Consider the following 15,483-nt stretch of genomic DNA (forward strand, 5'->3'; position numbering starts at 1 on the left):
CAGCCTGGGAGGCAACACTGTCCCCAGGGGTGTAACAAGAAACATGGGGTTGGGGCTGGGTCACCGTTTGCTCACCGACTTGGAGACTAAGTACAAGGGGAAGAAACCCTGCTGTCTCCACTACTGGGTGTTATCATGGGACTGTGACACCTGAAGCCACGGCCTCTATTTGAGACCTACTGGGTAGGGATGAGAATGAAGCCAACACAGGAGCAGAGCAGAAGGGCAGACCAAGTATGGATCAGTGAGGAGAGCACAGAGCTGCTGGGTTAGCCAGCTAGGCCACTCAGACTAATGTCCTGTTCATGTCACTTACATATTAATAGAGCTGCCTGTCACCTGCAGCCAAAGCCACAACAGATTTGATGCTGTTTCCTGTGGCCACACTGCTCTGTGCAGACAGCAGCCTTGCATAGAAGAGCATCTGCAGCCGTGAGGCACGGTGAATGGAAGGGGTGGCCACTGCTTATGTTTAGAATCGTGCTACCAACGAGCTGAGCCTGCGGTAGAGTAAGAGGACTCTTCTAACCAAGGCCAAAGTTAATCTTCCAAAAAACACCCTCATTAACTGCGTGCCGCTCAGCAATGAAATTCTGGAGCCTTAATTTCCGTACCTACGTAACTAGCAACCTCACCAAGTTGCAGTAAGGACCAGATGAGCCACACTTAAAACACCGCTCAACCCTTAGCCCACAGCAGAGGCTTCATACACACCTGGTCCCACTGGGTGCTCAATAAATAATAATTTAGATTATTCACTCGCTGGCTGCAAACTGCTGTTTCCACACTCAGGGGCCTTCTGAACAGGACTTCGCTGTAACTCAGCTGTCATATCAGCCACTCGTTTGCTCTCTTGTGAGCTGTCTGGTTTTTGGTGAGGCCCCCAAGTGCCGGCCTTTTCCTCTGGAGTCCTTATTATATCCAAGACCGAACCACGACAACACCCCAACCATCCAGCCAAACTGGACAGAAGGGCGGAGGAACAGAATCCTAACTCAATCACTTCCTAGCTCTCTGACTTGCCCAAATATCAATCTCTCTGGGCCTCAAAATAATAATTATACCAGCCACTTGGCAGGATTATTGTGAACTTTCCATAAGGTGATATATGTCAAAGTGCCCAGCATGCAGCAGGCACTCAGTAAATGTTCAACAGAAAATCTCGGGTATATAAGCAGTTCAACTGTCGAGACCCAAAGAACATGGTAACTAGCTTCCAGATACCAGAGACACCCTCTATCCTGGCCTCCACTAGCTGACCAGCTGGACTAACCAACATTCCACGTCCTCTGTAACACAGCCAAAGTCACCCACACCCACCGGAGACTACAGCCCGGCAAGGCTGGGCCAGCCACTCCTGCCTGGGGAGGCCTGTGCTTATCAGGGATCTGTTGTCCTTATTCCCAACTATGCTAATGCAAGTTGTACTCATAATGCTAAATATGCACCGTAATTCAATAGTCTGTAACAGGGGAAGAAGTTTGAGTGCAAAAAAAAAAAAAAAAAAAAAAAAAAAGCCCCTTGGGAAATCAAGATGACCATGTATGAAAAACTCAAACACTAACAAAATGGTCAAATCAGGTGTAAATGAGAACATCAAACATTAGTGGAGAGGCCCTATTTAAAATCTAAATGATGCTCTATTCAGAATCCTTTGAAAATCTTAGTCTTCACTCTATTTGAAAGAAACAAATAGAAAATCATAAAAGGTGATTGTGTTCAGCTAAAAAGACAATCTGGAACTCAAAGAAAGGTTCTCAGCTCTGTACTCGGAAAATGGTGGAAGAATCATACACCTGTATGCTTATAAAATAAAATATTTAACATATATAATTTTATGATTCTCCAACTTAAATTATTTTCTCTATTAAGTCCCAGTCACACTGTCAAAGAGACACAGAAGAGATTTTCAAACGGATCCAATGTGAACATATACCACTGTACCTCAAGATACAAAATACAGATAAACTTATTAGGCTGTAATGCCAACTTTTATATCATCAAAGGCACTGCCTACGCTTTCTAGAATTCTTTAATTTGTGACAATGTCCTTCCTTGTAACCCTCACAGAATTCTGGAGTGACACCGGTCAGTGCCCACGGGTACCTTCTGAGAGCTGGGCAGACAGCTTGCAACCACTCACTACCTCTACTGTCAGCTCCATCCAGAAAGCCCAAGCCAGTCTTGTTTACCTATAATAGTGCCTAGCAGAGTCTACGTGAACTGCAGAAGATGTTCTGTATAGGCTCAAATATAAGTCAAGGATTTAAAAAATTTTCAAAAAAAAATTGGAATTGTCTGATATTCAAGTCCTCATTAAATCACTTACATTAAAAAGCATGTTTTGAATTACCCAATGTGGAACCACAAAACTCTTTTAGCAAGACTCTCACTGCACTGAAACAATTTGACTGATGCTAGCTTGGGATGTTAAAGGGATTTTCTTGCAAAATAATGAAAACAAAACAATAAACAAACAAGTTAGCCTGAGAAATTTAGCATACATTAGCAACTGCAAGGGTTAGACAGTACCATTGAAACAGGACTGTTTAAAGGTCACTTCAAGAAGTAACACACATGAACACACTTTAAGAAGCAACACACATATAGTATTTGCCAACAGGCAAATAAAAAGACCAACTCCTGATCTTAGGCTATGGGTACTCATCACTGGGTATATGATTTCCAGGGGTAGCATCGTTAACTGACTCCACAAAAGCGCTTTATCTCAAATGGCTCAGGTGAGAGCAGAGCTGAGAGGTTCTGCTAACCACGTCAGGGGACTCCAAGTACTCTGGTGATCACCAAAACCGATGAAAAACAACAGGTAAAGAGTTCAGGAAAACACTGTTTTGTGTCCTGCCAGTAAAACCAAACAGAAATTAAAACTTTTTTTTTAAATAAAGCTGTCAAAATATTGAACTGTAACAAAATTAATAAAGTAAACAAGCTATGCCAATACTTACCTATATACCTAAAAAGTATACATACCCTAATTGGCCCAAAAGAAGATGTAAGGAGCTTCTAATTGGGAAACGATAGGACTGTAATATTTATGGTTACCTTCTATCATGGCATGTTAGTTAAATAAGTGCCCCTCTATTAAACAACATGCAACAACATCCAGCATTCAACTTTCCTGGCAGGAGTCAAGCAATTCCAATGGACAGTAAAGTACCAAAAGTAATTTTCAGCCGAAATCTTTGTCAACCAACTGTATAGGGTTGCTCAATGCCTGATATGCTATTACAATCCTTCCCACTCCTCAAGTATATGCTGGACCTAATGCTATTATCCCAGTATGGTAGTATAGTGCTAGTGTAGTGTGAATACACCATGCAGGACTCCTGCTTATTAGTTAAATAAGTGCTCGTCTATTAAACAACGTCCAGAAACATCCCAAAAACACAAAAAGTCATGAACATGACTATGCACCCATAAAGAAAGTCAACCAAGGGTCTCAACATATGGTGAGTAAAACATCAATTTCCTGCTAATACTAAATGTCACTACTAAAAAGTTCCAAGCTTCAACCCCTTTGACAAGTTCTAAAAGGTACTACAAATGGCACAGAATTCCCGGAGTGGCATCAAAGCTTCAGCCTGTCACATGTCAGAGGTTACCTCCTAACCTCCTGGTCAAACACAAAGTCCCCCAAGATAAACTGAGAGGACATCTGTAAACAGATGGTCATCAGAATGTCCCAGCGTTTTACTAGAAGCGGGGCTCCGAATATCATATAATTTATCAGAACAGAAGAAGGTAACCCACTTATTCTGCAAATAAAGATATTTAATTATAAATACCTTACATCAAAAACAGCAAGGCCAGGAAGGAAAAGTTTGAAAATTTCTAACGCAAGCATTTAGCTGGATTTAATCACAATTAAAACCAAAGAAAAAAATTCCCCTTCAGCAGTGCCCCCCAAGTGACCCCCAGTGACTATCCTTGACTGTCCCCATTCTTCCTGATCCATAGAAAAAAAAGCCCATTGCAGCAAAGTATGGCATTTAACTCAAGCTCAACATCCAAGGGTTTAAGTTCCTAACCTTAACCTTAGAGATTTGCAGTACTGCCTAATCCAGGTGCTAGAATGTTCCCAGCATTTCAGGATTACACATAGTGGAAGGACTAGGCATCACCAACTCCTTAAATGGTCAAAAGTAGAGGAATAAAGTTGTGTTTCTAAAGCAAATGATTATTCCAATAGATAGACAATGTATTTTTTTTAACATTTAAGTGCTTTTCTCCATTTAAATAAATTAACAAAACCCGGGTCCTTTCTTTTCTCATTTAAACCAGCATCCCATGCCCTCTCTCCTGGTAACTGTTCACAAGGTGGCAAGGGTGTGTAATAACAAGCTGTAAGAAGCTTTTAAAACCAAATCATTGAAGCCATCCAGAGAAGATCTTTCGTCTAAAACAGAAGCAGCGAAGGCCCTAAAATGCGGCTGTACCAAAAATAATAATAATAAAAATAAATGACCCCCGTGGGAATGAACCGTGCCTGGGAGCCCAGGAGAAGACTTTGGCTTCTGGTTAGACACTGCCAAGTCCAAAAGGGCCGGGTCCAAAGGCTCCTGGGGCCTCCAGAGTAACTCCTTCCAGACTACAAGAAGCATTCCCCCAAACCCCAGTCCCACTCTGCCTTCTGCCCTCCCCTCCTTAGCCACACCGCAGGCAGGAGGCCCGCGGGCTTCCCAGAGCAGCCATCAGAGCCCTGTCAGAAACGTTAAGGGCTAACTTTTCTCTAGGCAGGCCCAGGGTGTGCAGAGGGAGTGTCTGGGGACCCAGAGGAAGAAGGTCCCCGTTTCTAGGGAGATGCAAGGGCGATGCTAAGTTTAAGAGGCAGGGTAACAAGTCCGGCCAAGGAATCGGGGGTGAGCGACGAGACAGGAAGGCGTGCCCACTCCACAGGAGGATGGGACACACGTGAACAAGCGGCGAGCTGCCCTGGGGCCGGATGCCGCCACCAAGCAAGCGAAGTTGGAGGAAGAGCAACAGCGGAGTGGGCCAACGCAGGACCACCCTTGGTCTCCTCCGCACCTCATTATTGCCCCCCACGCCCAAGCACCCACCCACACACTCCCACGTGCCGTGGCCACTTCCGCCGAGACAGATACTCACCTTTGCCACCGGCGCGGTCCTGCTGGTCGCCAGCTCCCGCAGACTGCCGGCGGTGCTGCCCGCGGCCGCGGAGAGGAAAACCGGGGAACCCGGGGTGCTGCCTGCCGCGCCGCCCCCGCCGCCCGCGAGCGTGGGGGCCGCACTCTGGCCTGGGATGGGACGCGCGGGCGGGCTGCCGCCGGGGCTGGTGCCCGCGCGGGGCCGCTGACGGATGCCGTCCAGCAGTCGCACCAGCAAGATGTTGGCGGGCAGTTCGTCCACGCCGCAGCCCACCAGGATGCGGCACTCGGGGCAGCGCAGCTCGTGGCGCGAGCACACGATGCTCTCCAGGCAGCGGCGGCAGAAAGTGTGTTGGCATGGCAGCACCTTGGCCGTGGTGTCCAGGCGCTCCAGACACACGGAGCACTCCAGCAGGTCCAGCAGCGACGACTCGTCCATGTCCTCGCCCGCCCCCGCGGCGGTGGCCGCCGCCCGACGCCGCCGTCGCTCGCCTGGCCTGTCCTCGTCGCCCTCGCTCTGCGCAGCAGCGGCGGCCGCCTTGGATGCGCACAGCCAGGACGCTCCGAGCAGCATGGGGGAGGCGCCCGCAGCGGTCTCGCGCGGCTGCCTAGGTCCCGGGGCCGGCGTGGAGCCCGCCACCGGCAGCCAGCATCAGGACTGGGGAGCCGGGCTCCGCCGTGACTTTCTTCACCCCGGCTGGTGGCCCGATGCTAGGGCTGTGGCGGTGCGAAGTGGCTCACCGACCGGCCTGCGTGGCGGGGACCGGAGTTCCGCGCGCGGCGAGCTAACACCCGGCCAGCCGAGCCCGCCCAGTCCTGAGCGCAGCGCCTGCGGCTGCCGGCTACACCTGTCCCGCCGCAAGTCCGCCCCGCGCGGGGGACCGGGGGTGCTGCCGGGCACGAAGCTCAACGGGTTCTCTGCTGCAAGCGGCGGCTCGCGCCTGGAAGACCAGCGGCAGGAAGTGCGGGCAGCGGCCGGCCAGGTCCCCGGGGAGGCCGGGGCGCGGCGTGCACGTTCCTCCGCGCAGCTGGCGAGCCGCACCGCCCCCGCGGCACCTCCATGCGCTCTTGGCCTGCTCGCTAGTCGCCGTCCTCTAGAGGATTCAGCAGGACCGTTCCTCTTCCTCGGCCGCGAGCACGTGCGCGGGGGTGCGCGCGGAGGTCACGGTCACTGCGGGGCTCAGGGAAGGAGGCGCCGTGCCTGCAGGACTTCCCTTCGCTTGGGCGCAAGCCGGCGATTAGCCTGGTCCCCTAGGACATCTCCAGGGCTCCGGGGAACCTCTCCTGCGCAGGCTTGGCCCTGCCTCCTCCAAGCGTCCGAGTCTTTTTCGGCTTTTGGTGAGCCTCAGAGAGGGACGTTTCCTGCCAACGCTGCTGCGAAGGAAAGTTTGGGCGGCGTTATCCCGACTGCCTTCCTCGCCAGCGCCGGCGAGCAGCTTGGGGACACAGCCGACGCCCGGGCATCCTCCCCGACGACTCCCCGGAGCGCTCCCTGTTCAGACTCCTTTCCGAGAAGCACGCAGAAGTGACAGCCCCGGAGCTTCGTTCCGGTGTAGGTGTGGGGATGCCCCGCAAGGCAGGAAGGGAAGGCGCTCCAATTGAAGGGGGCACCCCGGGGCCCGCGCCGACTCCTCCCGGCGCAGCCTTGGCTCGCCGGAGTCGCGGGTCGGAGGCTGGCGCCGCTGCCCGCCGACCAGCACCCTGGCGCCAGGCGCCCGGCTCCACGCCGCACCCTTGGCGGCGCTGTGCGAGGGGCTCTAGCGCCCGCCGCGGCGCAGTCTCGTGAACCCCGCTTCAATTTTTTCCTACGGAGGCGCAGAGGAGGGTGAATTCGCGCTCTCCTTCCCGACGCCCCGGCTTCTGGGAGCGTCAGAGCAACGGAAGTACGTACAGGAGGACCGAGAGCAGCAGGGAAGTTTGGCGGTGGGCTGGGGTCGGCGGCGAAGATTCCCTGCCGTGCGCTGCCCCCTCGTGGCCGCTTTGCGTTCCCGTCGGGAAGGGCTGGGTTCCAGTCCAGGGCCCAGCACAAACCAGGATTGGCTGGACGCTGCACAGCGAGTTCAGTCAGGGCTAACATCAGAAGAGTCGTGGAGGGCCTGCCTATCGGCCAGCCTGTCCTTGTGGTTTGTGAAGTTGTATGATCTTTCTGTTATTATTAAGGAAAAAAGTAGTATTTGTTGAGGCTAAAAGGCCAAGACTGTGCTATATATTATTTAATCCTCTAAACAGCTCTGCGAGATAATTATTTTATTTATTTATATTTACTTCCATAGCTTTAGACAGGATCTCGTTCTGTCAGGCAGGCTAGAGCGCAGGGTGCTATCACGGCTCACTGCAGCCTCAAACTCTTGGGCTCAAGCCATCCTTTCACCTCAGCCTCCTGAATAGTGGAAACTACAGGCGTGCCACCGCGCCTGGCTAAATTTTTAATTTAAATTTTTTGTAGCGACGGGGTCTCCTTATGTTGCCCAGGCTAGTCTCAAACTCCTGGGCTCAAGAGATGCTCCAACCTCATCTTCACAAAGTGCTGGGAGTACAGGCGCCAGCCACGGTGCCCAACCTGTGATAATTATTTTAAACTCATTTTACAAATGAGGAAAGTGATATTCATACTTGTAAAGCCATTGGGGCTGAATTTTCATTTTTGTATCCACAGAACTAACACATAAAGTTTACATGCCATTAGAATGTAAGCTCTCTGTAAGCTACAGATCTTTTCCACTGTAATATCCTTAGTGCCTAGGGCAGTGCCTAGCATATAGTAGGTGTTCAATAAATATTTGTAGAATGAATGAAAGGATACGTCTCTCTTTCTCTCTCTCTCTCTCCCTCTCTCTCTCTCTCTCTCTCTCTCTCATCACCTACTGGTGATTTGAAGGCAGATCTTAGTATCTCAATTACACATATCCTGGGCTTATATCAGGATGCTAGTCCCTGGAAACTTTGCTTCTGATAGCAGCAGGTGGCTTTCTTAACCTGGATGTCTCTCAGCAATGTGGATTTCCATCTGTATGATTTACATCAGCGCCAACAACAGGGTGAGATGGAAAGCATCGCAGAGCTGCCTGGCTTCCCTTGAGGGCCGAAGGAAGGGCACACACCTCGCAGTGCATGGAAACATTCACATGTGCCACCTTTCACTCTTACCCTTGCTCAGGAACAAGGGGAATTGTTTAGAGAACCCAGGATGCTTGATCCAAGAGCAGATGGTAGACAAGGGGGAGCATAAAGAGGGGGCCCATCAGGCACTGGAAGGGCTCACAGAGAGCAAGGACTGCCTGTGATGACATGCCCTGGTGCTTTTGGTTGCAAGCAACAGAAACCAACTCTAGGTAAATTTTAAAGGGAGCAGAATATACACTAATAATACGAGGCATCTCATAGGATCCCAGGCTAAGAGCTGAGCCAGATTAGCACAGATAGAGCCCGCAGTGTGTGTTGCTGTCCCTGTCTCTAGTTGATGACTCAACCCTTCACTTTCTTGCACCAGCTGCCTCTGCTTCCCAACCCACATGACAGAAAATGCGGTCAAATCTTCATGAGCCTTTCTTCCAACAACATCAGCCACTCCTGGAAGTTCTAAAACTCTATCACTAGTATGGACCAGCGGTCACTCTTTGGACCCGTGTGCCTTGGCCACAGGAGCAGGATCATCTGAAACCTGGCAGCACTCTCTGTAGTCACACAGGAGAAGTGAGAATTTCCAGAAGAATTGCTGTGCTGGGCAGTCAGAACCACAGATGCCCGTGCCAGAAGCTCACCGCCACATCTCTGCCCTCAGTACATCTTTATCTTGCACGACCCAAGACAGACAAGAGCAAGAGAGAGCCACTTAAGCCCACCTTTCCCAGCTTTCTTCTGCCTCCACTTTACCCCTTTTGCCCCTGCCATAACCAGCACCCACAGGACACACAGACTATGCACCCAGATGTCCACAGTGACTGGGCAGGGCATGAAATTAATGAAGCAGGGTGAACCCCAGGCAATAGGGCCTGGTGGGGACTGCAGTGAGCTTTGTCTGCACCCTTCAGAGGAAGTAGCTGCTGCCCAGCTCCAGCCCTGGGGGAATGACGACCAAATGTTGTTAGATCTTCATACCTTTCAAGAGAAGTTGGAAGTGCTGCTTTTTACATGACATCTCCTGATGTTCAACAGTTGGCAACCGATTTAGTTCTCAAAAACCCCCATATTAGCCAAACAAAATAAATGTGTGGTCAAATTGGCCTACAGACCGCCAGTTTGCAATTTCTGGTTGAAGTAGCCAAGTACACTATGCTACAGCGTGAGGGAATTTAAGGGTGTGAACTAAATAGTTGAAGTATTACAAATACAGTCTTATGTTACTCGGTTAAATTTGCACATGTTCAATAAGCCAATTATATAAGTAAATAATTGAGAAGACCTGGCTTTACAGCCATTCCTAAAAAGATCTGGGGATTTCAGTTGACCACAAGCATTGTATGAGCCAACATGAGTCATCTATGTAGTATGGCTGACTAGAGAAGTAATGAAATCTTCAGATGCCTTCATGAAAGTTAAGGTGGGGGGTGGTCAGGGTTTGGAAAAAAATAATCCCATTGTACCTCAGACTTGTGAGATTACTTCCAATTCTGGGTACCAAAAATTAATGACGATGTGGTAAGGGATCCGGAGGCCTCATCCATGAGTTTCAGTTGAAGGAACACAGGGCGTCTGTCCAAAGGAGAAAAAGCTCAGAGGAAACAGGACTGGACGGCTGTATGTCAGGTTTTTGGCGGCCCAAAATTTGAACTTCTTTTTAGATTTGGAAGACGCTCCACATGGTGATAGTCAGATAATTCTAACCCCCCACCAACTCTGCTAAGGTGTGGGAATGTGACAGGCTCAGCTAGTCAAAAGCTGCCCCTCCGCCACCACACTCTGGGAGGTGGAGGGATGTGGGCAGAGGAAGCACCGAGAGTTCAGCAGCTATGGGGCAGGTGGCTGACAGCAGCAGTGCCTGCAGCCTGTAGCATCTCAGAGTGGGGGCACGCCTTGGCAACAGGCCAACCCCGGACGTGACTGCCTGGTGAGCCTGGACTGTAGCCTCCACTGCTTTCCTGGCCTTGCTGTTGATCCTATGGGTTTTGCAATTTCATTTCCTTAGTTTCTTTTTCGTTAAATCAACCAGAGTCCATTTTTGTTGTTTTCAACTGGGAACCCAAATTGATGCACATTATTTACGATAAACAAAGCCCCTCTATATGAGACAATCATCACTGCATTGAACAGCAGCTATAGTTGCAGAATCCTGGAGGATCTCCACCAGGCATTGCACCATGTAGGGTTGAGGAAGGTTTAGTCAGGCAACCCTAAATGTACTCATTTGGGGCAAGAAGAAATCTGATACAGGGAGACACAAGACTGGAAGTTACTGGTTAAAAACTAACACAGGACGACAACAAAGCAAATCCACTTAATGCCACTGAACTGTACACTTTAAAATGGGTAAAATGGTCACTTTTATGTTATGTATTTTCTGACAATTTTTAAAACAAAACTGCAGCCGGGCACGATGGCTCATGCCTGTAATCCCAGCACTCTGGGAGGCCGAGACGGGCGGATCACCTGGGGTCAGGAGTTCGACACCAGCCTGGCCAACATAGTGAAATCCTGTCTTTACTAAAAATAAAACAAATTAGCCCAGGCACGGTGGCTCACGCCTGTAATCCCAGAACTTTGGGAGGCCGAGGCGGGCAGATCACCTGAGGTCAGCAGTTCGAGACCAGCCTGACTAACATGGTGAAACCCTGTCTCTACTAAAATACAAAAATTTGCCGGATGTGGTGGTGGGCACCTGTAACCTCAGCTACTTGGGAGGCTGAGGCAGGAGAATCGCTTGAACCCAGGAGGTGGAGGTTGCAATGAGCCAAGATTATGCCATTGCACTCCAGCCTGGGCAACAAGAGCGAGACTCTGTCTCAAAAAAAAAAAAAATTAAATACATGTGGTGGCATGTGCCTTTAATCCCAGCTACTCGGGAGACTGAGGCATGAGACTCGCTTGAACCCGGGAGGTGGAGGCTGCAGCATGTTGAGATTGTGCCACCGTACTCTAGCCTGGGCGACAGAGCTAGACTGTGTCAAAAAAATAATAAATAAATAAATAAATAAATAAATAAAACTGAAAAGAAAATAGCATAGGAGTAGAGAGTCCAGTGCTAAGAACCTTGGTTTCAGTTATGTCCATGGGAGTTAATTCAACAACCTATAAATTGAGCACCAACTGTATACCAGCAAGGTCCTAGCCCTTCCCTTGATGCACTGGCATTCTAGAAGGGCAGGATGAAACTGTCCAAAACAGGTGCAGCCATGGGTGAGAAATGGCAGCCAGCCACAGCACCATGCTCTCCATCCTGGTGAACTCATTCTTCCACCACCCAGCCCTACGAGGCAAGTATTAATGTGGTACCTCCATTTCACAAGTGAGGAAATTGAGGCAGAGAGGGAATATGGAACCAATCCAATGTCACATTGCTACTGAGTGGAATAATCAAGACTTGCATCCAAAGTGGGGGACTTGAGTCTATATTTTACATCCACCCAAACCCTGGAGCTCATGAATAAGACCAGAGCTAAAAATACAGACTTGAATTCATCCGCATATAGGCAGCAGGAAGACCCAGAGGAGCAAATGCTTTCATCCATGGAGAAGAGAGAAAGGCATGCTTGGGGCAGACCCCAGGGAGCACTGTGCTTCAGGGGAAGGGAGGGAGGGAGGGAGAGAAGGAAGGAAGGAAGGAAGGAAGGAAGGAAGGAAGGAAGGAAGGAAAAGCCGCAGTGAGGAAGGCTGAGTTGGGATGACACAAGGCTTGGGAAAGAGCAAAAGAGGGTGGTGAGAGCTCAGGGCACCTGTCTAGTTAGCACCCAGAGGGAGATGGATATGAGGGTGTCACTACCTCTGAGCCACGGCTGATACCTGCACTCTGAGGATGGCCACACGCATTCACCACTCCTCTCTGATGCCTCCTCCTCCCTGCAGTCTTCCATGATCTCCCAGCTGTGTGATGTCAGGCACAACTGTGGGCTACATCGTCCACCAGGCATGAGTTCAAGCCTGTTTCTCATGTTACTAGTTCACCGTCACTGTGCAAGTTACCAAGGCTGCCTAAGACACAACTTGAGGTGAGAGGAATTAAACACTATGGTGTTAAATTATCTTGTTTATTGTTTGGTTTGGGCTTTGGGTTTTTGTGTGGGTGTGGGTGTGAAAGAAACAGGGTCTCCCTCTTTCACCCAGGTTGGAGTGCAGTGGCACAATCATGGTTCACTCTAGCCTGGAACTCCTGGGCTCAAGGGATCCTCCCACTTCAGCCTACTGAGTAGCTGGGACCACAGGCACATGCCACCATGTCTGGCTAATTTTTTAAATTTTTGTAGAGACTAGGTCTCGCTATGTTGACCAGGCTGGTTTCAAACTCCTGGGTTCAAGTGGTCCTCCCACCTTGGCCTCCCAAAGTGCTAAGATTACAGGCATGAGCCACCACAGCTGGCCTAAATTACTGTGTTGATGGGGGCTTTAGTAAGACCAAACCCATACAGTGGAGGCTGTCAAGCCACACTTGAATTCTCTTATCCCTGCTACCCAACACCTCTGGGCTTGTGCCCACATGCACAGGCTCCAAACATCAGGGGCAGTCCTCAGCAATGGCAGATGACAGCTCTCCTGCCCCTCGGGAGGAATAGCTTTACACTGTCCCCCAGCAGGGTTAAGCTTCATCCAAGCTAACTTGCCCACAGTGAACCTGTTGATTGGCTGGCACTTCCTTTCTAAGTCCCTTTCCAATCCCTGTTGATGTTTCCTAGGGTCCCCTCCCAAATAAACTACCTGCCCGCAAATCCTTCCCTTAAGATCTGCTTCTGGGAAACCACAGCAGTGTGGAAAATATTGAGCAAACAATGGGCACTCACTACCTGTAAATTTCTTTCAACAAAAGCGTGTTCCCTCCTGAATCCCTTCTGAAACTACATCTGTTCTTCTCATCCTGACTTGATCCCTCTCTCCCATGTAGCACAGTTGCTTTGTCTCGCTTTCTTGAACCTGAGCTCCTTGAGTAGCAGACTCAAGCTTGTATCCTTCCCACTAGCAAGCACAGTGCTTTACACCAGCAGGTACTCAGTAGACACCTGCTGAATACACATATGAAAAAAGATAGCCTCCTCGGCCACTGATTAGATGCCAGAGGTAGCAGGAGGAGAAGTTTTATTTTAGACACATAAGTTAGAGGTGCTGGCAGGCAGGGAGGTACAGATGTCTGGCAGTTAGAGATGTGATTCAAACAGAGTTCCAGAGGGAGGTTAGGGTTGGGGGTGTGAATCTGGGAGTCATTTTCCTGGAGGTGATAGATGAAGCCTACAGGGAGAAGAGTAACCCCTGGTTTTTACTCTGGAAACTGCAGTAAAGTCTTTCCCACTTGCTAAGCAGAGGACAGAGGATCGGGAGGAACGTGTAGCAGGGGGTCTCATCAGTCACTGAGCTACTCAGAACACTCTCCATCTGCAGGTTGCAAAATGCTTTACAGATGTGATTTAGTGCTACACAAATGTTGCCATTCCTATGACAGAGAAGTTGACAGAGGAAAGTTAAGTTTGAGAAACAGATGCTGTGCACCTATTTAACCTTTTAAAGCAGTTAATTGCAGGTATTTTTTCTAGGTAATTGCAGTGTAAATATCATTAGCGCAAGTGAAGGATTTTTTTTATTCCTAGAAAGGAGTTAAAATTAAGACTTTGTTTTTTAATTTTCAGATACCCAGGTCCCTGGTTAGGTAGAACTTCACTTCTTGTTTTGTTTTGTTTTGTTTTGTTTTAGAGAGATGGAGTCTCACTCTGTCGCCCAGGCTGGAGTGCAGTGGTGTGATCTCAGCTCACTGCAAGCTCCACCTCCCGGGCGCATGTCATTCTCCTGCCTCAGCCTCCGAGTAGCTGGGACTACAGGCGCCTGCCACCTTGTCCGGCTAATTTTTTTTTGTATTTTTAGTAGAGACGGGGTTTCACCATGTTAGCTAGGATGGTCTCGATCTCCTGACCTTGTGATCCGCCCACCTCGGCCTCCCAAAGTGCTAGGATTACAGGCGTGAGCCACCGCACCCAGCCAGAACTTCACTTCTTAACCTGCAACAGCTGCACTGCATGAGTTGCCACCCTCTTTACTGTGTAGACAAAGCTGCCAGTTACCTGGTGCAGGGCTTCTCTGTACCAGGAAGAAGTACTTGAGTGTTCCCCTTGGCTTTGGACATGTGAGGGAAGTAGGTATCCGCTGCCTGGGGAAAGTCAACAGGACCCCTCCTCCCCGTACCTCTTGGTATACAAAGCTGAGCGGTGGTGAGTCAGTTTCCACAGCCTCCTCAACCCTTCACCTAGAGGCTGCTTTTTTTTTTTTTTTTTTTTTTTTTTTGAGACGGAGTCTCGCTCTTTTTGCCCAGGCTGGAGTGCAATGGCGCGATCTCGGCTCACCACATGGAGGCCTTTTTGATGGACGTGAACTGGAAGGAAAGGTCACCTAGAGCACAAGGTGCCCACTCATCCAAGAAGAAGTGCAGGTTGGTCTGATACCCTGGGGGTGGAGGGCGGTCATGGGAAGGCCAACCTGGCTGAGCACTTGGCTGAGGCTGGAAGTCCGTCTCTACCTTACATCCTTGGGGACCACAGCTGAGTATGCGAGGCTAATGTGGCATATTCACCTGTGAGGAAGCCCTTGGGCTCCAGGTGGCCTGAGGGGAGGGGTTGACCCCTGGAAGAGTCCCTGGTCATCCACCAAAGCCCTGGTTGTTAAACAGAGTGAATCCAGGCCCCTGGCAGGCTAAGCCAGGCCAGCTGGGCCTACACTGGGAGGCCCTCCCCCTCCTCTTACAAATGAGTTGGGCCGGGTGACTCCACCCTACAGGTAGCCTGCAGTGAGCAGGGATGCCATGAGGAACCCAGTGGGTAGTCACATCCTGAAGTTCCCACTCTGCATGGCCTTGGAGCCAGCCCCTTCAGGCTGCATAGTTCTTGGACAATTCAGAGGGAGGACCCAAGACAAATATCTGGACTTCTCTTAATCTGATCAGGTGAAGGCCTGAATGATTATTTGGAACATTAAGAACATTTTGAATATGAATTTGTTTAAATTCATGGGATACATCATTCAATTACATTTCTTTTGGTCCATAAAAATCTTCACAAACAATGGCGATTTTTTCAACGTAAAGCAATGTACATTTTACTCTGATGAGGTATCTCCTTGTTACCAACTGCAGTTTCCATAGCACTGTGATGAAAATATTTCAAAATCTTTTTCAGTATTAAAAATAATCCTGCAGTTGTCTGTGTTTTCTTTTGCAGTCTTCAAAAGAATT

At 49.5% G+C, this 15,483-nt stretch overlaps 2 protein-coding genes across 3 annotated transcripts in view; one reads left to right on the top strand and one right to left on the bottom strand.

Annotated features, from left to right (window-relative positions):
- SH3RF3 (SH3 domain containing ring finger 3) overlaps positions 1-6,665 on the bottom strand; it is a 353,462-nt gene extending 346,797 nt beyond the window's left edge. For both annotated transcript variants that reach the window (XM_054678130.2, XM_054678129.2), the window contains exon 1: positions 5,128-6,665. In XM_054678130.2, coding sequence (XP_054534105.1) covers positions 5,128-5,700 — 573 coding nt within the window. In that variant the 5' untranslated portion in view covers positions 5,701-6,665. The remainder of the gene's footprint in view (positions 1-5,127) is intronic.
- Positions 5,835-9,350, top strand: LOC112208190 (uncharacterized). Its single transcript, XM_054678133.2, has 2 exons — positions 5,835-5,894; positions 5,927-9,350. The coding sequence occupies exons 1-2, from the start codon at positions 5,835-5,837 to the stop codon at positions 6,653-6,655; spliced, it is 789 nt and encodes a 262-aa protein (XP_054534108.1). The 3' UTR covers positions 6,656-9,350.
- The last annotated feature ends 6,133 nt before the right edge of the window (positions 9,351-15,483 follow it).

Source organism: Pan troglodytes, chromosome 12, assembly GCF_028858775.2.
Source record: "Pan troglodytes isolate AG18354 chromosome 12, NHGRI_mPanTro3-v2.0_pri, whole genome shotgun sequence".
In the NCBI taxonomy this organism is placed as follows: Eukaryota; Metazoa; Chordata; class Mammalia; order Primates; family Hominidae; genus Pan; species Pan troglodytes.